The 26,641-nt window shown below is 35.5% G+C and overlaps 1 protein-coding gene across 1 annotated transcript; it reads right to left on the reverse strand.

Annotated features, from left to right (window-relative positions):
- Positions 1 to 15,592: 15,592 nt before the first annotated feature.
- LOC107962835 (TMV resistance protein N) lies at positions 15,593 to 26,007 on the reverse strand. The gene is given in 9 exon segments (XM_041080097.1): positions 15,593 to 17,924; positions 19,150 to 19,240; positions 20,425 to 20,504; positions 20,798 to 21,524; positions 21,614 to 22,534; positions 22,667 to 22,916; positions 23,537 to 23,577; positions 23,942 to 25,040; positions 25,292 to 26,007. Coding segments are annotated over 6 exon segments (3,390 nt in total). The 5' UTR covers positions 25,780 to 26,007; the 3' UTR covers positions 15,593 to 17,924; positions 19,150 to 19,240; positions 20,425 to 20,504; positions 20,798 to 20,933.
- Between the last annotated feature and the right edge of the window lie 634 nt (positions 26,008 to 26,641).

Raw genomic sequence — 26,641 nt, forward strand, 5'->3', positions numbered from 1 at the left:
TGCATGGCATATAATTCTAACACACACATATATAAAATGTATTTGTAAACAAATTATAAAAGTCATATAAAACATAACATAGCAATTGATTCTAAAGTAAAAGCAAATATTGTATAATAATAAAACATGAGTTCTAAAAATACATGTATAATATAAGCAATTGATAAATAGAATGAGCATGCATAAAAATGTGATATTTATAATATAATATGTGATAAAAAAATATTTACAAGAATAATAATTATGTGAAAAAATATAAAATATATTGGTATATAAAATATTAAATGTAAAAGGATTGATATTTATAATAAAATAATTATATAATATATAAGTATAAGTTTAAAATAATATAAAGTAGGTAATTAATGATGAAATATATTTATTATTATAATATTATAATATCTTCAAAATGTGTAATAATAGAATATGAATAAAGTAATTATTAATCATAAAAATAAAATAAGTATATAATTCAATTTAAAATCTTTAATGATAATAATGTATAGATAAAAACATAATAATATAAAAATGACATAATATAAAATAATTATAATATATAATATGAAAGTATTTATGTATATATATAAATAATTAATAATATATAATCCAAGTAAAATATAATAATAATATATAAATAAGAATGTGAAATAATAATATTCTATGAAAGAAAAGAAAAGAAAAAGTAATATATAATAACAATAATATATAATAAAGTAATTATATAATATGGTATAAAAACAAATAACAAATAACAATATAAAAAAAAGGTTTTATATACATAATAATAAATATATAGGGTTAAATTTATAGTTCAGCAAAATTTTGGGGGTAAATTAAAAAAATAAAGCTGAATTAAGGTCCAAATTAAAATACGCGTGAAACCAAAGGGACTCATCGGGAAAATTGCCCTATTCCCAAAACGGTTGCGTTTTATTCTTGGACTTAAAACAGCTACTGTAGGGACTAAATTAAAACTAAAACAAAATAATAGGGCCAAATCATAAACAAAATAAAGTGTAATTATAAACGTAAAAAAAAGGTGGAAGGACCGATTGAGTAACTAACCCAATCCTCAAAAACATGCGGATCCTTCCCGGGTAACCGGGCCAACGCGCGGATCCTGGTCCTAGAAACGACGTCGTTTTACCGGTGTTATAAAAGTAAAAACAAGGCTTAAAATTATCATTGTTACAAACACTCAAAAAAGAACAGAGAGAAATCTAGAATTCTCTCAGAGCTCCGGTCTAGGGCCATCACTGCTCGTCCTTGAGCTCTGCAGCGCGTGGTCTTACGCGCCGACGCGCCATCCTAAGGACCACCGCACACAGTGGCTAAGGTTCGAAAAACCCTCCCTCGCCAGTCGTCGGGTAACCTCCCTTTTCTTTTATTATTATTTTTTGATTATATCTTAAATCTGTGTGTTCAGGTCAGAAAACAAACAGGTAAATGGAAATATAAAAAAAATGATTCGATTACCGTAAGAAACGAAAAAGATCTATTTTTTATTTCTTCTGCTTTAGATGAATACAACTGTTCATAGATCTCTTTCTCTCTGTGTTTTCTCTCTGTATATGTAAAAATTTCTCTCTTGTATATGTGTGTTTCTTTGTCTTCTTATGTATAAATCTCTGCCTTTTTCGCTTTTTCTTTTCTTTTCTTCTTCTTTTTTTTACAGATTCTTAGAAAGGCTTTATAGCCTTAAACTGTCATATTTTAGGAAAGAAATCACAATATTTCTTTCCTTATCCTGTTCTAATCTGTCTATTAATTTCTTTCCTTCTTCGCAGAAAAATCACGAAGCTCACGGTGGTAATCTCGTCAGCATTGATGGAGGCATGAAATCTGGTGATGAGGAGCCCTGGGTATGCTAAGAAGGTGCATTAATGGCCTCGATTTTAGGGAGCTGGATAGACGCTCCTCGAGGCTTCCAGAAGACGTTGCGGCGCTAGAAGAAAGAGGGCAGAAACCCTAGGGTTTCCTGCCTGGGTCTGTAATAGTTTGGGCCAGTTGGGCCTCTTTAATCCCGGGTCTATTTGGGTCTGGGTTTGCTGGATGGTTGTAACCGGATATGGGCTTTTGTATTTGGGCTTCGGGACTACTTTGGGGTTTTGGGTAGCGACAGTGGGCCTACTGGGTAGGGATAGTTTATTGGGTTTTGGCTAATTGTAAAAGGACTGCTTAAAAAACTTTTATTATTATTTTTGATATTTTGGACTATGTCTTGCTTCCAATGGGCCGGGAAAAATTGAGGTATTACAGCTGCCCCTCTTTGCTCATTGTTGTGTAACGGGAATCAAGCAAAGATTTAGAAAGACCAAATTTGACCGGCCCTATTAAATCATGGTATACAAACTTCTTGTAAACTTATGACAATCATGTTGATATCTTTGATTTGCTCTCCGCTGAACACAGAAACGCCAAATTTGCCTCTTCGATTTGTTCCTTGTAAGCACAAGAATGCCAAATCATCTTGGATCTTGCTTCAGTGTAATCGTCTGAAGGTCAGATCTGCTATGTATCTGCTCTTCATTGAAGTGGAGATGCCAGACTTCGATTTGTTCTCTGACACTACAGAGACGACAAATCATCTTAGATTTGCTTCATCGTAAGCACGTGAAAGCTAAATTAGCTATGTCTTCGATTTGCTCCTTGTAAGCACAAGGATGCCAAATCATCTTGGATCTTGCTTCAGTCTAATCGTCTGAAGGTGAGATCTGCTATGTATCTGCTCTCCATTGAAGTGGAGATGCCAGACTTCGATTTGTTCTTTGACAACACAGAGAATGCCAAATCATCTTAGATTTGCTTCAACGTAAACACGTGAAAGCCAAATCAGCTATGTTTTCGATCTGCTCTCCGCCAATACAGAGATGCCAAATCTGGTATCTTCGACATGCTCTCTGACAATACAGAGATGCCAAATCTGCTATCTTCAACTTGTTCCCTATAAACACAAGGATGCCATGCTGAAATCCTCGATCTGCTTCGCTGTAAGCATAGGAATGTCATATCTGTTATCTTCGATCTGTTCCCTATAAACACAAGGATGCCAAATCTGCTATCTTCAACTTGTTCCCTATAAACACAGGGATACCATGCTGAAATCTTCGATCTGCTTCGCTGTAAGTCAGATCTGCTATTTTCGATCTGTTCCCTATAAACACAAGGATGCCAAATCTTATTTCTTTGATCTACATTGTCCCATAAAAGACATAACCTGTAGAATGCGTATGAGTTCATGCCTAATAATGCTATGATCGAAGTGAGTCAATTTCTCCTAATTAGACATGTTAATGCAAAATGTTATGAAAATGATTCCTATTTAGGATGTCATCACTCATTCCTTCATCGAAGTTTATCCTTACTTCTCTCGAAGTCTCATTCCAACTCAACTTGTGGGATTGTACTATTCTTCAGATGCTATGACCCGCTGAAAATGTCTGTAAGATGATCCTCTCCTAGGATCGAATCGTTTAATTTGTTCAATCATCATTTAGACTGAAGAAGAAATTTCAGTTTCCCCGAGTACATCCGACCCTCACATATGGGAATTCCTTAAACAATTATCTTGTTTCAGTTTCTTGTATTATCTAGAAATTTCTAAAGTAATATGCAAAACTTCATTTGTGAAGATATTTAGTTCATCTATTATTATTTCAATGCAACATACTTAAAGAATAATGGAAGATGAATAAACTTTATTGGATTAAAATGAATTATCGAAAAGATACAAAGGAAAATAATTTGAAAACCTATCTTTAAGAAGAAATAGAATCTAAAGATAGCAAACAGGATAAAAGTTATGTGCCCAAGATATCGTCGCTTGAGTGTCTATACACCAGCTCCATGAAGTCTATCTTGAGTTCAACATGTGTTTAAAAGATTTAAAGTACTTTGTTGATGCCCCAGTATGCAACGTGCTTCACTCTTTATAGCAAGATCACTGTGTACTCTTCAAAATTTGAGCTACCCTTTCGGGTTTTCAACTCAAAACCCCTTTGGTCACAAGGTGCCCTTTGCGGGTTTTCACCTTGGCCTCTCCGTTTTTTTTTTGAAATCTCAAGGCGCCCTTTGCGGGTTTTCTCCTTAGATTCTCTTCTCCTTTAGACAAAGTATTTTTTAACTGAGTCTGAGTTCACTGGATTGGGTAAACTTTTCCCATCCATTTCTGTTAAGATCAATGCACCACCGGAGAAAGCTTTCTTCACAACATACGGCCCCTCCCAATTTGGCATCCATTTTCCCCTAAAGTCCTTTTGAATAGGAAGGATCTTTTTTAGTACAAGGTCTCCCTCTTGGAATCCTCTTGGTCAAACTTTTTTATCATAGCTCGCATCATTCGCTTCTGATACATCTGACCATGTCGAATGACTCTTAGCCTCTTTTCCTCAATCAAGTTAAACTGGTCATATCGGGATGGGAACCATTCAGCTTCATCTAACCTTATCTCTGTCAAAATTCGAAGAGAAGGTATTTCTACTTCAATAGGTAACACTGCTTCCATCCCGTAAACTAATGAGAATGGGGTTGCCCCAGTAGAGGTTCTGACAGATGTTCGATAGGCCAGGAGTACAAACGGTAATTTCTCATACCAATCTCTAAAAGTCTAAGTCATCTTCCCCACTATTTTCTTAATGTTCTTATTGGCGGCCTCCACTGCCCCATTCATTTTTGGACGATAGAGAGAAGAATTGTGATGCTTGATTTTGAACTGGTCACAAATCTCTGGTATTATTTTGTTGTTCAAGTTCAATGCATTGTCTGATATGATCTTCTCAGGCATTCCATACCGACAAACGATCTTCTTCTTCAAGAATCGACTCACAGCTGACTTAGTAATATTCGCATAAGAAACGGCCTCTACCCATTTTGTAAAGTAGTCAATTACCACAAAGATAAACTGATGTCCATTCGAAGCTTTTGGTGATATTGGTCCAATAACATCCATGCCCCACATGGAGAAAGGCCACGGAGAAGTCATAACATGCAAAGGTAAAGGTGGTACATGAATTTTGTCCCCATAAATCTGACACTTATGACATTTCTTGGTATAGTTAATACAATCCCCTTCCATAGTAGCCCAATAATAGCCAAACCGCATGATTTGCCTTGCCATCGTGAACCCATTTGCATGCGTTCCACATACACCTTCATGAACTTCCTCCAAAATTAGCTTAGCTTCCGCAGCATCGACACATCTCAAAAGTACTTGGTCTTTCCGCCTCTTGTACAAGATATCTCCATCTAAGACATAGTCACAGGCTAACCTCCTCAAAGTTCGTTTGTCATTTTCACTGACCTGTTCAGGGTATTTACGATCTCTCACATATCGTAATATATCTTGATACCATGGGTTACAGTCATTTCCTTCATTCTTAATGTTACAACAATGAGCTGGAGCCTCGTAGACACTCATTTGAATTGGTTTCATCTCTTCTTCTTTATTCGCCTTGATCATTGAAGCCAAGGTTGCTAAAACATCTGCCATCTGATTTTCGTCTCGTGGGAGATAATTGAAGGTGATGTCATCAAACTCCTCATGTAACCCCAAAACTACCTTTTGATAACTGATCAATTTAGGGTCCCTTGTCTCCCATTCACCTCTAAGCTGATAAACTACCAACGCCGAATCTCCATATACTTCTAGGGTTTTTATACCTCTCTCTATAACTGCTTGAAGTCACATGATGCATGCTTCATACTCAGCCATATTGTTCGTGCAATCAAAGTCCAACTTGCACGTGAAAGGGTAATGATCGCCATTCGGGGATACTAAGACTGCCCCAATTCCATTTCTGACTGCATTAGAAGCCCCATCAAAATTTAGCTTCCAAGGAGAATCCTCGGTCATTGCTATGCACATTAACTCCTCATTTGGAAATCAAAGTTCAATAGCTCGAAAAAAAAAGCGTGACAAGAATAATTACGAGATAGACAATGAGACAAAGCCGCGACATGTTCCAATTTTTTTCATTAAAAACATACTAGTATCTTTCCTTCCACTTGTTTTCATTGGTTTTCTACGAGCACAAAAAATCGCCTATGAATGGATCTTTCTTATAGTCATTCTATTAATAAGTTTCATTATTTTATATCGGGAAATAAATAAAAAAAAGAATTGGATTCTTTACTGGCCAAGAAGTCTACTACCGCGCTTCTTTTTATAGCTTTCTGACTTATGTAGACTATATCAAACACTGAAAGCAAAATTTGCATCTCACCATTCTCCCATTTAGAGCCGTTGACTCTATCATGTATTTCAATGGATCAAACTTTGAGATGAGCCAAGTGGTATGGTATAGCATATACTGTCTTACTCTCTGAGTTGTCCAAATCAGCGCACAACACAACTTTTCAATCGGTGGATATCTCATCTCACAGTCAGTGAATTTCTTACTGAGATAATAAATTTCCTTCTCCTTCTTCCCTGACTCGTCATGCTGGCCAAGTACACATCCCATGGACTTACTGAACACTGACAAGTACAGTATTAAAGGTTTATCTGGGCTTGGTGGAGATAATACCGGAGCTTTCAACAAATACTGCTTGACCTTTTCAAAAGTATTCTGGCACTCCGCATCCCAAGTACCTTGATTGTGCTTTCTGAGGAGACAAAAGATAGGGTCGCATTTCTCAGTCAGTTGTGAAATGAACCGAGCGATGTAATTCAACCTTCCTAAGAATCCTCGAACTTCCTTCTGAGTACGTGGAGGAGGTAACTCTCGTATGGCTCTGACCTTGTCTGAGTCGACTTCAATTCCATTTTCACTGACTACGAAGCCGAATAACTTTCCTGATCTGGCTCCAAAGGTACACTTTGCTGGATTGAGCTTCAATTAAAATTTTCTCAATCTCAAGTACAATCTTCTCAAGACCTCAATGTGCTCTTTTTCTGTATGCGACTTGGCAATCATATCATCAACGTACGCCTCAATATCCTTATGCATCATATCGTGGAATAAGTTTACCATGGCCCGTTGGTATGTTGCCCCTGCATTCTTTAGTCCAAACGGCATCACTTTGTAGAAAAAGGTGCCCCATAAAGTTATGAAGGTGGTTTTATCTATGTCATTTGGATGCATCTTTATCTGATTGTATCTTGAGAAACCATCCATGAAGGAAAACAACGAATATCCCGCTGTGTTATCCACCAAAGTGTCTATGTGTGGTAGAGGGAAATTATCTTTTGGGCTAACTTTATTTAAATCTCTGTAATCAACACACATTCGTACCTTCCCGTCTTTCTTAGGAACTGGTACAATGTTAGCTACCCATTTAGAGTATTTCACTTCTTGCAAGAATCCTGCATCGAACTGCTTCTTGACTTCATCCTTTATGTTCAGAACAATATCTGGCCTCATTCTTCGCAACTTCTGTTGGACTGGCTTACAATCATGTTTTATTGGAAGACGATGCACTACAATGTCGGTACTCAATCCGGGCATATCCTGATATGACCAGGCAAAGATATCCTTGAACTCTCGAAGCAATTCAATTAGACCATGCCTTGTGTCCTCGGTAATCAGTGTTCCAATTTTCAACTTCTTCCCTTCTTCTAGGGCTATATTCTCTATTGCCTCTTTCTCATGTAGCGTGATTTGTTTCTCCTCCTACTTTACCATTCTTAACAGATCAAGAGATACGTCATAATCTTGAACATCTTCAAAATCCTGAGGTTCCTCTAAACATATGTCTTGCTCACAAGAGAAATCAAGAGCTGCAGTATCGGTGCTCATATCATTGATATCTAGGGACCTGTGGGGGTATTAAAGAATATACAAAGAATGAATGAATCTAAGAATGATTGTTTATGTACTATGAATAAAAGAATAAGAATTTCCAAAATTTAAAGGAATATTGGTTGATAAAAATGAGGCAATACTCGTTTAAATTGATAAAAGTTATGTTTTATTTAAATAATAATAGATGAACATAAAGCCTATTTCACACATGTAATCTTATTATTCCTAGGCCCTAGAGTAACAGGCATGTTTCGAGAATTACTCTGAAAAATTCCTAAAGACTACAGGAAGGTCTTCCGGGGTCCAATTGTTCAGAGAGCTCCCCGGTTCGTAAGGGCGAATGCCCTCGAGGTTTACTTGCTCCAATTCCTCATCATGTACAACATTAATTTGATGTCTTTCTTCTACCAGTAATCCTCCCAACTTAAAGGATTTGAATATAGGTGGGAATGTCATTGGTTCCCACTCCACTTTTCCTCGGTTCAGACGCGCATTTCTTCTCGCTTGACGCTTCTCAATCTCATGCCTCTTGTGCTTATGGTCTAGTCTGAAGCCCAAACCAAAGCGATCTTTCTTCTCAAATAGTTTTGGGATTTGAATCCCTCCTTGTAATTGTCTTTCTAGTCCCTTTCCTGGCAATGCCCCTTTTCCTATCATCATTTGCAGGGCCATCCTTGTGGCTCTAGACATTTTGGGTATCGGCACCTCACTTCCTTCCAAAATGAAGGTTGCATTGATGATTTCTAAGGAGCGAAAAGAACACTCAATAGCCTCTTCATTTGCCTCGACATAAGGGGCCTTGCTAGTGACTGCTGCTATAATGTCCTCCTCCGCATTGATGGTTATTAACCATCCATCTGTCACTAACTTCAATTTTTGGTGCAATAAGGAAGGCACCGCTCCTGCCGAGTGATCTATGGCCTCCCCAATAAACAATTATAGGAGGGCTTGATATCCACCACTAAGAAATCAACTTCATATGTATTTGGCCCAATTTCTAAAGGGATGTCGATTCGTCCCATTACTTTCCTTTCAATTACATCAAAGGCTCTTACCACGTTATGACATGTTTTCATATGCGAACTATCAATGGGTAATCTGTTCAAGGTGGATAGCGGCAGGACGTTCAAAGTAGACCCATTATCCACGAGTACACTTGGCAGCGTGTGTCCTTTGAACCGAGTAGTGATGTGCAAGGCTTTGGTTGACCCTATACCCCCAGGTGGAATTTCATCATCACTGAAATAGATAAAACTGTCAGCACTGATGTTATTTACCAACCGATCCAATTTGTTAACGGATATGTCGTGAGTGACATATGTTTCGTTAAACACCTTCAATAATGCATCCCGATGCACCTCAAAACTCAGCAGTAGGGCTAATACTGATATACGCGCTGGCTGTTTACGCAACTGCTCGACCACACTATACTCGCTATGCTTAAGGAACTTTAAGAACTCCTTAGCCTCCTCCTCATTCACTGGTTCATTGATGGGTATTTCAGCCTCTTTTTCCTTCTCAACCTTGACGCCTTTTGTCTTTGTGGGCTCTACTCTGCCGCCCCCCGTATCATAACGTTTTCAACTCCGCGTATGGGAACCTTCATTTTGCACACCTCTAGATGCACTGGCTATACTCTTCCCCTCAGGTATTGTTACATTGCAATCATAACTCCATGGCACCCTATTGTCATCCTTGTAAGGGAAATGATTGGGTTTATAGATGACAACCCTGGGCCCAGTTTGCGCCTCCACTTCATTATTCCCCGGTAAGGAAATAATAATCCTCGGCCGGTGGGTTTCTTATCGTTCATTTCCAAGTACACATATTTGTCTTTCGCCAGAACTACCCTAAAAAATCTATAGCTCTTTATTAACCATAAGGCCTTGCACCATAGCCTTGAACTTCTCACAATTTTGGATCATATAACCCATCTCTCCATGGAATTTGCAATAATTCTCTATTCCTCTTCTACCTTTTTCAGAGGTCAACATACCTCTCTTCACCATCTCCTCCCATATTACTTTCATGGGTGTCTTCACCTCCGCAACATCTTCTTTCACTTTTCCTTCCCTTATTCCATCGATGGCATTCACTCCTTGATTGCCATGATCTGGTAACGGTTTTCTGGTATTAGGGGTACTGTCAAATTTCACAACCCTCATCTTAATAAGCCTCTCCACGGCCTTCTTGAATCCAGTGTAGTTTTCAATTGCATGCCCCGGTATTCTCGCGTGATATTCGCATTTAGCATTTGCATCACACCATTTGGAGAACGGTGGCGGCAATGGTTTCAAGTGAAATAGAGCGATGGCATGTGCATCGTATAAGCTTTGATAAAACTCATGATACGTCACAGGGATAGGCATGAATTGTATCCTCTCTGAATTCTGTCTTGTACTCGATTCCTGTCTTTGAGTACTTTGTTGCTCTGCTTTTGGTTGACCAATTGTGACTGCTCTCAAGTTGAGGCTATTCACCTCGTTGTCCTTTCTCCTTGGGGCCGATCTTTTAGCCACTTCCCCCTCGATTTTACTGCCCCTCATGGCATTCTCAATCATCTCACCTGCCATAACTATATCCGCAAAACTTTTCGTGGAACTTCCAATCATATGAGTGATGAATGGCGCCTTCAACGTATTAATAAATAACACGGTGGTCTCCTTTTCCAACAATGGTGGTTGTACTTGCATTGCCACCTCCCTCCATCATTGTGCATATTGCCTAAAACTTTCATTAGGCTTTTTCTCCATGTTTTGAAGTGTGATCCTATCTGGCGTCATATCAGTCACATGGTTGTACTGTTGCATGAAGGCCTGTGCCAGATCTCTCCATGAACCGATTCTTGCGCGGCTCAACTGATTGTACCATCTAGCCGCTGCTCCTACTAGGCTGTCTTGAAAACAATGGATCAACAGTTGATTATTGTTCACATATCCAGTCATTCTCCTACAAAACATTGTTATGTGTGCCTCTGGACAAGTAGTCCCGTTGTACTTTTCAAACTCTAGCATCTTAAATTTATGAGGAAGCACCAAATCTAGGACCAAACTTAAGTCTTTGGTATCAATCCCATGATGATTGCCAGTGCCTTCCAAAACCCTAAACTTCTCCTCTAACCACTTGCAATGATCCTCCAATTGCTTCGTGGATTCGGTTGCCATTCTTTCCTTCTCCATCAAATCCAGATCAGGAGTGATAGGGTTGATCGAGCTACCACCCAAATTATTTCCCAATCCAGATATGAAATTTACGGGGATTCCAGCATCAACTGGCCCATGTTGGGGCCTCACAATGACAGATGGCCTTCTAGGAGGTGACTCAGTTTGTAGTAGCACATGAGGTGAAGTAAAACCTGGAGGAGGACCTTCATTCTCCTCTTCAGTGATCGTCATGAGAGCTTTTCCTTTATCAGTAGCTCTCAGCAGCTGAGCCATTTCAGCCATCATATTCCTTTGAGCCTCTAGCATTTGCTCCCTCATTTCATTCTGTATTTTGGCCAACTGCTCTTGCATTTGGTCTTGCATATCTTTTTGTAATTGCTCGAACCTTTGATCCATACTCTTAGTTTTAGTGCGAGTGCCGTAAGGATGTGTGATTTCCATATTTTCTTTTCTATCTTCGGAAGCAAACTTTAACTAATCAGGGTCTTTCTATAACTTTGAGTGCAAACGATATGATGAAATGCTATGAGATGCAAATGCATGAATGCAAAAAAGGATATTGATTCTGGTTTAACTTCATTTAGAAAATTTTATTTAGAAAAAGAATATCTTTACATATAAGAGGATTACAAATACGCTTTCGCCCTAAGGCCCAAAGCTTTAACTCTATCTAATAAAAGGGCTAACTCTTGTCCTATATTTGACGATGATGAATACATCAGACTCAATATATCAGCTCGAATTGCCAAGTCTTGCACATATTCAGTGACCTCTCAAATCTGGGCTATGGCTTCCCCAATACATGATCCCTTTCTCTGACCTGTCCTCTAACCTGATGAAGCTCTCCCTTTAGATAATCTTCTTGCGCCTCGAGCTGCTCAACCCGGAGTTCACCGTCATGCAATGCCACCTCCAAATCCTCAACCTTACTTTTTAGCTCCTTTAACTCGATCGTAGAATTATGGTTTTGGTGCCAACGTAGGGATCTTCCAAGTAGTCTTCAACCCTTTATTCTCTTCCTCTAATGCCAAATTCTGCACCTGCATCTCTTAGAACTTCCTCTCCCAATACTCGGCTCTAGCCTTTTCCTCTTGAACCTCTTTTTGCAACTGATCTGAAGATCCTCCTACTCTCGCCCTTTTGTAATGCTCCTTTAGATCATCTCAATCTTCCTCAATCTTCCTATTTTCTTTCCTATCTTTCTCGACCTTCATCTCTTGAACATCGACGTCCAAACTCAAGTACATATTTTCTTCTTCGAGCTTTGCTATCCTCTTCTCGAACTCCAAGTTCTTTCTCTCAAACTCCTGCTTTATAATTTCTAACTCTGAGGGCCTTACTTGCAAATATTCCTCTATCGGTCGAGCTCTTTCCACGCTTGGCTTAAGGATGTTATCGTTAACCCTTCTGCCTCTCCATTCAACATATTCTAGTGTGGTTACAGGGCTAATAGCTACTCCTTTCAACTGACAAGTCTTTTTCCAAGCACTAGAAACTTCACTAACCTTCCTCTTGTAATCGACTCCTCTATATACGAGCTTACTTTGAGCCAACCCCTGAGTCGCTGGTACAAACTGTCTCAATCCATGTTGCCTCAGCACGAGCAAATGGGCATAACCAATGGCACCTCAAATTCCCAACAGGGGGACCCAATCAAAACTGCCGCATCGGTAAAGAACCTCACCAGGAATCATCCACGGAGCCCTCCACTGGACATCTTTCGACTAAAGGTTCTGAAGTAGCGCTATCCAATTCTCTTCTGGAACATCAACTCTCCTAGCTGAAGCTACTATGTCTTTCAACGGTGAATAATCCTCAAAGAAGACCCGACAAACCACCCTATCTATCAACCAAAAATGACTGTAGAACCAATCCAAAAGTAACTGAGCACACCCTATAAACCTGCCCGCACCAGCCCTCCTACATGTACCTAAAGACCTAAATGTTTCCGCCAAAATTACAGGGACAGAAGTGACCTTTTTACTGAGTCGATGAAAAAGATCCGTGGTTGCCTTATCCACATATCCCAAAGCCCTGGGGAAAACCATCAATCCATACAAACTTAAGGCAAAAACATCTACCTTCTTCGTCTCATCAGGGTAAGTCAGAATCAAATCTTTCAAAGCGTCCCACGAAATGCACTTGCACTAACCCTTTTCTTTAATTCGGGTCGTGGCCCACTGCTCGCTCATCCCCGTAATAATCATCAATTTCTTCCAAAAGGTAGGGACACAAGTAGCTCGAGAATAGATCCTATCGTTCTGAAACCTGGAACAACGAAGCAAGGCAGTGTACTCCTCCACAGTAGGTACCAAGTCTACTTCCCCAAAAGTGAAACAACTGTACGCCGAGTTCCAAAACTGAGCAAGGGCTCAGAATAAGTGCTCGTTTACTTGAACATCAAGCAAGTAAGGTAAGTCTCTATAATTATTGTAGAATAACTGCTTGGTCTTTTTGCCCCACCGATCCCAAATTTCCTTAAGTTCTTGGAGATTATTCTGCGTGACACTAATACGAGTGTAATCTGACAACTCCGACACGTATCCCACAGCTATACTATCTCCCTTTTCTAGTTGAGTTTGCTCAGACCATCTATGGACGTTGACATTGCCTTCCACTCTATCAAGAAGTCCGTTCTCCATAATAAAACTTCCTAACTTAGAAACTGATCGTGAATCGATACCTTTGTAAATGCAAAATGACATGCAAACAAAAGAAAAGAAATAGTCAGTATCACATGATATCAATAAATCTCAACGATAACTTATAAGGGTAATATCTCAAGTTTAAACCTAACTAAGTTGGACTCTTACGGTTTTTCGATATGAGGTTCGTTCTAAAGTTTGAGGTACCCGAACCAGCAGATTCCTCGATTCTCACCCATTATAGGCTCATTTGAATCGAGTTCCGTTCAGGGGAATACATTTCCTTGTGGCTACACGGAGATGAAAATCTCATGAAACCATAAGTACGAATGTATTCCGAAAGTGATCCACTATCCTGCACGGAGACGAAAACCTTACGAAGGCGTAGTTTCTCACTCCCACTTAAGGGTATGACCACAACGGTCATGCAAATGCAATGCGTATCATACTATAGTAACACATGCAATAATACAAACACATGTAATGCAAAGAGGATTAAATTTTAAAATTTTTAATTTCCGACATTAAGACAAGAGATAATCAATTACACGACTTGACTCTCTTATTAGTCCCAGTGGAGTCGCCAAACTATCGAAACCATTTTTAAATTGAGTTTTGGAAAATAGGAATTGACTTTAAAAATGAAAACAGGAGTCGCCACCAATCTTTTTAAGTGAGATTGGATCACCTTTAAAACATTTTGTTTTAAAAATCATCAGTTTTGGTCTACGAAATCAAAAAACAGGTTCGGGAACCGGTTACGTACGAGGAAGGGTTAGCACCCTTGTAACGCCCAAAAATTGGTACCTAATTGATTATCAAGTGTCTTTAATGTCGGAAATTCAAAAATTTTAAGATGCAATACTTTTTAGAATATTTTGATTTTGAAAATTGAGATTCGCTTGTATCAAAATATTGACACTAAGTTAGCTCCCTTTTTTTTTTAAAATCCCTATCTCGAAACGACAAAACGCCACATCCAATAAGTTAGGACACGACGCTTTGAAATTCCAGGACAGTTGCTCGTTTTTTGAAAACCTTAAAAAATTTAAAAGGGTACTTGATTATTCGAACTCAACGAGAAAAGTTGCAACCCAATAAGTTAGGGCACTACTTTTTCGAAGCTTCCAAACACCAAGCATTGCCTTTTTATTTTTGAAAACTTTGAAGTCTCGTTTTTAAAACTGATGCATGAATGAGTGCATTAACATAATAAAACATAACATACAAGATAGCATATTACAGTAATAGGTGAATAAAAGCATAATAACAATAACATAAATGTCATACATTAATTAATATATATAAATAATAATGTGAAATAATAATATTCTGTGAAAGAAAAGAAAAGAAAAAGTAATATATAATAACAATAATATATAATAAAATAATTATATAATATGGTATAAAAACAAATAACAATATAAAAAAGGTTTTATATACATAATAATAATAAATATATAGGGTTAAATTTATAGTTCAGCAAAATTTCGGGGGTAAATTAAAAAAATAAAGCTGAATTAAGGTCCAAATTAAAATACGCGCGAAACCAAAGGGACTCATCGGGTAAATTTCCCTATTTCCAAAACGGTTGCGTTTTATTCTTGGACTTAAAACAGCTACTGTAGGGACTAAATTAAACTAAAACAAAATATTAGGGCCAAATCATAAACAAAATAAAGCGTAATTATAAACGTAAAAAAAAGGTGGAAGGACCGATTGAGTAATTAACCCAATCCTAAAAAACACACGGATTCTTCCCGGGTAACCCGGTCAACGCGCGGATCCTGATCCTAGAAACGACGTCGTTTTACCGTTGTTATAAAAGTAAAAACAAGGCTTAAAATTATCATTGTTACAAACACTCAAAAAATAACAGAGAGAAATCTAGAATTCTCTCAGAGCTCCGGTCTAGGGCCATCACTGCTCATCCTTGAGCTCTGCCGCGTGTGGTCTTAGCGCCGACGCGCCATCCTAAGGACCACCGCACACGGTGGCTAAGGTTCAAAAAACCCTCCCTCGCCAGTCGTCGGGTAACCTCCCTTTTCTTTTATTATTATTTTTTGATTATATCTTAAATATGTGTGTTCAGGTCAGAAAACAAACAGGTAAATGGAATATAAAAAAAATGATTCGATTACCGTAAGAAACGAAAAAGATCTGCTTTTTATTTCTTCTGCTTTAGATGAATACAACTGTTCATAGATCTCTTTCTCTCTATGTTTTCTCTCTGTATATGTAAAAATTTCTCTCTTGTATATGTGTGTTTCTTTGTCTTCTTATGTATATATCTCTGCCTTTTTCGCCTCTTTTTTTTTCTTTTCTTCTTTTTTTTTTACAGATTCTTAGAAAGGCTTTATAGCCTTAAACTGTCATATTTTAGGAAAGAAATCACAATATTTCTTTCCCTATCCTGTTCTAATCTGTCTATTAATTTCTTTCCTTCTTCGCAGGAAAATCACGAAGCTCACGGTGGTAATCTCGTCAGCGTTGATGGAGGCGTAGAATCTGGTTATGAGGAGCCCTGGGTATGCTAAGAAGGTGCATTAATGGCCTCGATTTTAGGGAGCTAGACAGACGCTCCTCGAGGCATCTAGAAGACGTTGCGGCGCTAGAAGAAAGAGGGCAGAAACCCTAGGGTTTCCTGCTTGGGTCTGTAATAGTTTGGGCCAGTTGGGCCTCTTTAGTCCTGGGTCTGTTTGGGTCTGGGTTTGCTGGATGGTTGTAACTGGATATGGGCTTTTGTATTTGGCCTTAAGGACTGCTTTGGGGTTTTGGGTAGCAACAGTGGGCTTGCTGAGTAGGGATGGTTTATTGGGTTTTGGCTAATTGTAAAAGGTCTGTTTAAAAAACTTTTATTATTATTTTTGATATTTTGGACTATGTCTTGCTTCCAATGGGCTGGGCAAAATTGTAAAACCACCCAAATTACCCACATTGGCACATATACCTTATCTCCCACTTGTACGTTGACCAATGTTTTACATGTATTGATTTTCACTACAATTTACTTTCTATTTCCCAATTAACCAAAGAGCTAAACTACTGTGTGATATTTTATCCGTATTTTTTCCTTCTACAAGACCTTTGCAGTAGAGAGATAAAGAAGATTGGTAAAGTTCGAATAGGTCTCTACATCTTTCAATCATCACCCTTCTTGAAGTCTTCTATCTCAAAGTCCTTACCACATGTCCCAACATCAAACTCTTGTTTATCATCATTTTTACGTTCTAATGGTAGTTGCACCGTGGCATGCTAGACTTGGACATACATCTATGAGGATACTGAATAAAATGTCTCAACTAAATTGTAATTTCTCCCTTAATGATCATGTTAAACATTGTGGTGTTTGTCCTCTTGCAAAACAGACTCGCTTACCTTTTCCCGTTAGTACTTCTCGTGAAGACAAACCTTTTTCCCTTATATATATTGATATTAGGGGGCATATTGTGTTTTTACTCATAGTGGGCATTGGTATTTTTTAACTATTATGGATGACCATACTCGAATGACATGGATACACCTTCTTAAACTCTAGAGTGATGTGTTTGTTATCCTTAAATAATTCATTGTGTATGTACACACACATTTCTCTATTATTATCAAAACAATTAGAAGTGACAATGGTTCCGAATTTTTTACTATAGAAGGGAAGGATTTTTTCCCCTCTAATTACATTGTTCATCAGAGTTCTTGTGTCTATTCTCCACAACAAAATGACATTGCTGAACGTAAACATCAACACTCGTTAAACATTGGTCGAGCCCTTAAGTTCAGTTTCATATTCCAATCAAATTTTGGGGTAAGTGTGTGTTAACAGCATGTTATATAATCAATAGATTGCCTACATCAGTTCTTAATTGGAAGTCTCCATTTGAGATGCTCTATCATAAGGTTCCAAGTTTGTCTCACCTTAAGGTTATTGGTTGTCTTTGTTATGCCACAGTGACCAATTACCATGACAAATTTACCTCTAAAGCCATACCTGCCATATTCATGGGTTATTCTCCAGTTCAAAAAGGTTGTCTTATTTAACCTTCAATAAAAAAACATTCTTTGTTATCGTGATGCCATCTTCCATGAAATTATTTTCCCTTTTCAATTTCCAATCACAGATTCTCCTTTAATTCCATTTTCATCTTTTCGAAGTGATCTTATTTGGTGTTCCATTAGGCCTATATGCAACACCCAACAGTCTCCCACATGTCTCTTCTCTTATTTGCTTTAGATAATCCCTCAGCAGTTTTGCATTTTAAGAAACCAACAATTTACATAATACTAGAAGTTCAATAATGCATGTGATATTTAATGTAAAGGAAAATAGTAAGGAGATTTACCTGCTTCCTGTTGAGACTGTGGAAGAGAAAAGAGCCCTGTAAAAAGGAAAACCAGATTAACCAGGTATGGTAACATTTTCCACTCTTAAGTTAAGAATTGCCTTAGACCCCTCAGCCAAGGTTCTAGAACCTTCAAGCTTCTTTAGAGACAGATTTATGTAGAATGTCAAATATATAAGAAGCTTATTTGCAGTAGGGGTGAGTAAAACTCGATTCGACTCGAAAACAATTAAATTTCGAGTTAAACAAATCGAGTTAATCGAGTTATTCAAGTCAACTCGAATTTTTTTTTCAAATTTTAAGTTCGAATCGAGTTGAGTTTTTGAATTCGAATAAATCTAATATCAAACTATAATATTTTACATTTTTACCCCAAACTCCTAAACCTTTTTACTTTTCCCTTAAAACTTTTACTCCGTTCACTTTTCCCCCAAAACTTTTACTCCCATCCCATCTCAACCTCCCATCTACCAAAATCTATTTCCCACCAAAATTTTACTCTCCCATCTACTTTTCCTCAAAATTTTACTACGAAAAATCCTTAAAACTTTCTATTTTCCCCCAAATTTTTACTCCCCAAAACTTTTTATTTTCCCCCTAAACTTTTACTTCTCACCCTTTACTCCTAAATAAAAAATCAAAATTATCCAAAAAAAATCCCTAAACATAAATAGTAATAATTTTATTTATATCTACTATTTATATTATTAAATTAAATTTCATATTTTATATTATTTATATTGTTGAATTGTTTAGTCATATTGAATATTTATATTAAAATTGAATTATTAATGATGCCATAAAATATTCGTATTAAAATTTTATATTGGTATCAATTTCACATTTTATCTTTAAAAGAACTTTTATTAAAAAATCACATTTTTACATTTAATATATTTTTTAATTCCAAAATACATAGTAATAAGAATCTGAAGATAATTGAAATAACTAAACAAGCAAAGAAGCTAACACGTATATAAAAGATTAATAAATAAATTATGAGGTGATGAAAGTTAATAAAAAATTTGATTACGGTGGACAAATTTTATTACGGTACGTGACAGTGGTTACAAGGACCCAAAATTATATTTTAAAATTTAACTCGAATAAATATATTCGATTCAATTTGATTCGAATTCCATCTCACTCGACTCGATTCAAGAAAATTTCAAAACAAATTAGGATGATAAAATATGATTTGTTAACTCGATTAACTCAAAAATTTTTCATTCGATTTGATTCGATTCTATCAAACGCTCACCTTTAATCTACAGGGCCTTTAATATCAAAGTTCCTAAAGAAGACATTGCAACGAAAGAATGTGATGGCTTCATCAACGATATCCGTTTTACCTGCAAACAAAACAATACCATCTTGAATTATCAAATCAGAGAATTGGAAAAGGACAACTACCGGATGATGCTGATTAAAGAACATAAATCCCACCTTGTTCTGAAACAGGAGCAGGACCCTTTTTACGACTTTTCAAAGGAAGTAAAGGGCAGCCACAGGCTTTAGTATAATTATTGAATTTACATTTTACAAACAACAAATTCAAAACGTTTATTTAAAATAGTAAAATCTACGTTACATGTTAAAAAACAACTAATATATAATAACATAATTTATTTCTCAAAATCCCAATTCCTGAATTCATCATAATTGCTAAAGTGTCCGCTTTTGTTTCAACACGATGACTTTTGTTGGTCCCTCACTTACATGATCCTTTGAATTGACTTTCATGCTTCTAGAGGACAAACAAAAACACTAAGATTATTTTTGTTGCATTGAGATCCTTTATATCAATGGTACATTAACTTACCTCAAACCAATATATTTTTGTTGATATCATAGAAAACATAATTGTTGAAAATTTTACTCACGTTAATCGAACACTGTATCTCTATTTCTATAAACCCCAACATTAGACAAGAACAAAAAATGAATCTATTGAATTTTGAAAAAACAAATATTAGATATGAATATGAATATGTCTCACATGGAAAAGATTTTTCAATTAATTAAAAGAGTATACTTTATATTAATATTTGAATAAGTATTCAAAATAAATGTCTAAACATAAATACTTTATAATAAATATATAAAACACAAAGCTAGAATAATTTTATTTCTGCTTCAAGCTATGAAATTTAAATGGTATTTCTATTAGAAGGAATTTAAACCTATTTAAATACTAGAGAAATGATTGAAAATTGGAGAATGACAAATCATATTTTTCCTCCTTATTTTTAGTATTTTTAGTTAAATTTAAATTTTTTCAGGAGGAAAAAATTAAAAATTAGGAGAAAAAATCTGATTTGGCATTCTCCTATTGAAAAGATATAGGGATAATATGAAATCAAAATTTCATACAATCTCTTCTCCTAAGCACTATTAAGGACTTATATTTAATCTTTCAAATATATCAAAACAATTTTGACTTGTTAAACTAAACACATAAGTTGGTCTCAAATAAAAATGAAATGGTTTTTAACTCAGCGGCAATTATGATCTAATCTCATTAAAGGATTTTCACCTTATTATTACTTGCTTTGTCATGGAAGTTATCCATTTTTCTCCACATTTCTGTCTCAAGTTGATTATATTTACTTCAGCCTACAAATAAAACATAGATGGACGTAAATATATATAATGAAAATAAAATTTTATTAAACCAAGAAAATAAAATCAATCAAAATATACATATTTCAACTATGTAAAAGGAAAGAATAAAGTGATTAAAATTTTAAATGGTATAAGAAACATGAATAAAGTTTTAAAAGTTTTTGGTATATAATAGAAAGGATCATAGCAAATAAATCTGAAATGGTTACTTTAAGTTAAATAAAAGATGTAAACCACATAGATATGTAAAAAGAAAATAGGGCAATATTATTTAAGTACTTTACCACAATTAACGCTTCTTCCTAATTGGCCCATTATAAAATTGAAAAACTTTTGCATTAGTTTTGGTTGCGGCCCTTCTTCCTCATCATCCTTGTAGATATTACGTTTTCGTTTTATGTGAGAAGTGCTACCTACTGATCAATCGTTGTGTGCAAAGTGTTGGTGGATGTGTTCAAAATTTGGAGAAGATTGAGTGGTATGGCACTGCGACTCTCTGATTTCTTCCAAATCTTTCTCATAAACTATTCTAACGCCACACTTCTTCACCTTAACACTGTCTCCAAATCCATCTATGAAAGACACCTCAAGCACATCGCATCTTTCAGCTAAGAAATCTGTTGTCCATAAATCATTGGTTTCACAGTAATCATATTTATCCTCCAAGGGAAATGGATTGTATCCATAAAAATGATCACGCGACCAATAACGAAGAAAAATGTGATCTTTCATTGTGGGCTCTGTAATTATTTTACCCAGCTTCCAGCCACACATATCAATCTTTGGAGGATTTCTGACAAATGCTCCACACATGATTCTATCATCATCCCATGAAGCATCATTATTGACAAAAATGCAACAACAAACAACTCCAATCCATTGATTATCTTTCCGAAGGTTGATAGGTACGGGTATCTTAATTGAAGAGTCACTTTTTTGTTGGCTAAACCATTCTGGAATTTCACTTCCGGGCATAATAATATCAAACATTTTTCTTGAATTTGCAAATGCCTGCAAAATAAAACACAAATCGTTTGGTAACTAAAACCATAAATTCTCAAGTATGAGATTTTGTAAGGAGAAAAAAGAGATTAATCGACCTTAAGATGTTGTTTTAGCAGAGTTAATGCATTGATATTCTCAGCCAATTTGAAGCAGTTAACGGCTTGAGTGAAATTTTTTGATGGACTTGCAACTACTTCAAGTGAAGAACAACCATCTATCCACACATCTCCTATACTTGTTAGAAGCTCAGGCATCGATTTAAGCATCTTACAATTTGACAATCTAATAGAATAACGCTTGGAAAGTCGAGTAAGAGATGCAGGTATGCTGATGAAATTGTTACCACTAAGATCAAGAAGGCACAAAGAGGATAGACTAGAAATATTACGTGGAATATCTCCTTCACAAAGATTGCAGTCCCTTAGCTTTAGCATTCTTAATGAACTCAAACCTGACAACAAAGGCAACATCGGAGCTATGGGATTCGTCCTTCTTCCTTGGATTACCTTGAAAAGAGAAGGCAGATTTGGTCGTGACTTATATGATGGTCCCTTGCACCCATTGAAAGATAGAAATTTAATATTTTTCAATTGAAAAATGAAGGATGGTGGCACTGTTATGCTTGTTTCACTCAAGTCAAGCTCTTCCAAAAACTCTACTTGCTGCAAATTCACTTGCAAATATTCAATTTTATAACAACTAGAGAGATCAAGAGTTTTTAGATGTTCCATTTTTCCATCAATCTCCGGAAACCTTACAAGATTTGAGCAACCTGAAAGAATTAATGTTTCAAGAGATTCCAGTCCAATTTTGGTTGGAAGACTCCTAAGACTTTTACAGTCTCTTAAATTTAAAAGTTTAAGGCTCTTAAGCACTCCGATTGATGGATGGACATCTACTAATCTGGTACAACCTTCCAAAATCAAAGCTTCAAGTTTTGGTGCTGTTGTGAAGTCAGGTGTCTTGACGAGGTTTTGGGACCCTTTGAGCTTGATCATTGTCAACTTAAACAAGGGCTGTTGAAGACAATAATAAATTAGGCAGAAAACATACTAATGCTAATTTTTGTTTCTTTTTTACCTTAATCAAAGTTTAATCATTTATATTAAATTTAGCTAAAACACAAGGATAAGATAGTTAGTTCTTACTCTATTTCCCTTCCATAGTTGTTTAATATGTTTAATATGACTATATGGTAAAAGAAGTGTGACAAGATTGTCTGGTTGGAAGCTTGAAGGCAAGGATTTTAAAGGATATCCTGTCCAATCTAAAAGCCGTAGTTCATTAGAAAGATATTTGAGATTATCACACTTTGATACGCAAAGTACTTTGAGCAATCTCAAATTTTTCATCTTCAAGAAGATATCAATGCTCAAATTGAGCATCTTGCTCGATTCCCTAATAATCATAAGTAAAGCAAAAATGAGCTTCAAATTATACAAAAACATGCCATATCTAAAAGCTATGTAGCATCAATAGTGTTTTGTTAAACACCCGTATTCAATACTTATATATGGGTATTAAGATATAATCTTTTTTTTTTTGGTGAACTAAGATATGATCCTTTAATAACTCTTTAAATACATGAAATTTTTTTTTAAAAACATTGAACATACTCAATTAAATACATACTTATATCTAACAATCACATCCTATGTCAAATTACCTAATCTTAGAAAAACTGAATTAATATTAATATTAGATTTGGCTTGCAAAAATTGCATAATTCTATATAAGTTAATGAACCAAACAATGACACATAATTAAAAATGAAATCATTTTTATTTAAAAAAAACTTTTGAAGACATTTTATAATCTAACTCATTGATAACACTATTAGTGCATTAAATATATATCATTAATATTTCAAAAATACATATATTTCTTTATTGATTCTTTTGAAAGAGTAACACTTGTTAGATAAATTTCATAATTAAATATTGAAATAAAAAATTTATGAAAATAAAATCATTATTTATTGTACACAAATATATATAAGTTTATGCGTATCTTCTTACCTTTTATTATCGATAATTATGCCTTCAATCATTTTTGTAGCCTAAAAAATCAAGAATAGAAAATAAGAAAACAAAATGAATGGTGCATAAGGTAAGATAAACCTTTTGAAAATTTACATTTTTATTTTGTATTATTATACTCGAAATATAATAAATAAAGCATTTTAAACAAAGTAAAACAGATTCTGAAGGTAATGCAATGTAATTAAATCTTTATTTTTTAAAATTCTTTTTAATATTTGTAAACATCAAACATAATTTATCTCAAAAGTACTAAATATCACTTTTTAAGGATAGTTGTATCTACCAATTAGATTAAGCTTTGAACTTATATCATATATTGATTAGATATTTTATAAAAAGAAAAGAAAAGAAATAGTATGTAGCTTTTGTTAAATGACTTACCGTGTTTTTTGTTAGGACATGATGGACGTCCATTTCCTCCCACAATCTGCAACGTTTTCTAGGTTCATCAACACATTTTTCTTTAACAATTTTTCTTCCCATGTCTTGCAACAAATTATGCATCCTCAAATCTTTGTGTTCATCGACTTTTATGAGAGATTTTTTAATGAGAACATCAATGCCAATGTCTGGGAAAAACTCACAACCATCCAATACTTTGGTTACAAAATCTTTCTTCTCCCCATTTAAGAAGCATGCTATATCTAGAAATATATTCTTTTCCGTTTCTTCCAGTCCATCAAAACTGATTCGAAGTTTATCAAGAATTTCTTTATTAGAATCTCTTTTAAGTCTTTCAATCGCACTTCTCCATTGAGTCGCATCTCTACCGCGCAAAAAGGAACCCAAAACTTCAAGAGCTAAAGGGAGCCCATCAGCATAATTTACAATTTGATCAGAAAGCTCAATGAAATCATCTTTCGGCGTTGTATCACTATGGAAAGCTTTCGAATTGAAAAGTTGAAGTGCATCTTTGGGATTCAAGGTTGTGGGCATATACACATAATCAACTTGGCAACATCGAAGCAAATGTTTGTTTGTTGTTGTTACAATGATTCTACTCCCTGATCCAAACCAATCATGCCTTCCAACCAAGCATTTTATGTGTTGTATGTTATCAACATCATCAAGAACAACAAAAACCTTTTTGTGAGACAATGTACGGCTAATTATGTCATTCCCTTCATGAATATTGAAAAATTTGAAGCATTCATCATGAAAGATCTCAGATAGAAGTTATTTCTGTAAAGAAACTAATCCACATTTGTCTGAAACTTCTCGAATATCAGCAAGAAAGCTTTTACTTTCAAAATGATGTGACATTTGAGTGTAAGCAACTCTTGCAAGTGTCGTTTTACCAATGCCACCCATTCCGCAAATCCCTATAACGCGGACATCATTTTCCCCAATGTTTATTTTCAAATATAAATCCTCCAAGCGTTCACAAAATCCAACCAAGTCGCTACGAGTAACTGGATATGTCCGATATAGTTTTACTGATATCTTCTTAACAATTTCTCTAATAAATTCTGATTCATGCCTACAAAGAAAGAAATTTTAATTTTTTGAATAAAATTTTTTGGATATCTTTCAAATGCACTTTCTTTTTCAATGAATCATGAAACATACAAGAACCAAGAATAAAAAACCAAGATCTGTTGCAGAACCAGAATACAAAATTTGCTCTTTTATTGAAATATGACAATTTTCAATTGAACATATAGGATTAGAAAGAAAGAAAAAGTTATATATATAAAGAACTAGAAAATAGAGAAGAAAAGAAAGAATTACCTGTTATTTAAATGCCATCCCTTGATAGCAGCCACTTGAATTAAAGCATTTCGCCACCTTCGGATCTTCTCACAATCTTCCTTGTATCTCTCTTCATGTCTGGCAAAAGCTTCTTTGACTTTCTCTTTTTGTTTTCTTAAATCAGATGGATCAACATGGTAAAAAATTGGAAACACTTTATGGCCGTCGTTGTTATGTTGTTTAACAATCTCAGCAAGCTCCTCCAAGCACCAACTTGAAAAGGCATAAGTTTCTGAAAAAACGATTACCGAGCACCATGATTGCTGAATTGCTTTAAGGAGTTCTGGCGCGATCTCTTCACCGGCCTCCAGCTTTGGATCATCCCTGAAAGTGAGGATCCCACTCCTACTTAGAGCATCATAGAGATGATCGGTAAAGTTGTTGCGGGTATCTTCACCTCTAAAACTCAAGAAAACATCATATTTCTTTCTAGAAATAGACGAAGAAGTTGAAGGTAATGACAACATGACGATGTACGAGAAAAATGATATATATAGTGTTGAAAACCAGAAAATTGATCGCTCAATACGGCAGAAAAAAGCTAGAAACAATAAGTATATGAGCATGAAGAAGGTGAAAAACAGATCAAATTTCCAGGGAACAATAAAGGACGTTTCTAAGCAATTCTCTAGACATTTCCCACCTTTTCTTTTATCCAAATGAAAGCGCGTAGGGGCGTATAATTGGGGATCATAAATGAATGATGTATGTTCTTTCCAGGAAGAATCCAAGTATAAGTAGAGTGTTGGACGGTTTGTGTCCATGGATATTGCCATGGTGACACCTGCCCATGGATATTAAAGGAGTGCCCATGGATGTATGTATGTATGTACTTTCTGTTACATAATATAATTATCTATGTAACTATATATTAAAGGAGTGTCTATGGATATTGCCATGGTGACACCTGCCCAAGAAGGAAAATGCTGTGAGCATTTGGTGGAAATGAATAATGGGTAATTTTAAGTTCGGTCCTTTACATTTTGCCATTTTATACGATTAAGTTCTATTTGAAGCATTTAAAATGTTCATTAGGTACAGACTACAATAAGTTATATTACTCCGTATCATAAAATTTTATGTATGAACACAATTTATTATTTATCTAGAAAGATAATAATTGAAAAACAATTTATTAATTTAATAATCTAAAACTCTATAAAAAAAGTAACTTTTTAAGTATAGAATTAAGGGTGAATTTGGATAACGGTGCATTTACTTGCGATTAATGTAAAAATAACAGTGACAGTAAAATTTAATACTATAACGATATAATTATATGAGACAAAAAGTAAACTAAACACACCGCACTCAATCGCACGTCTAAAT

This window comes from Gossypium hirsutum, chromosome A11 (genome assembly GCF_007990345.1).
Source record: "Gossypium hirsutum isolate 1008001.06 chromosome A11, Gossypium_hirsutum_v2.1, whole genome shotgun sequence".
Classification (NCBI taxonomy): Eukaryota; Viridiplantae; Streptophyta; class Magnoliopsida; order Malvales; family Malvaceae; genus Gossypium; species Gossypium hirsutum.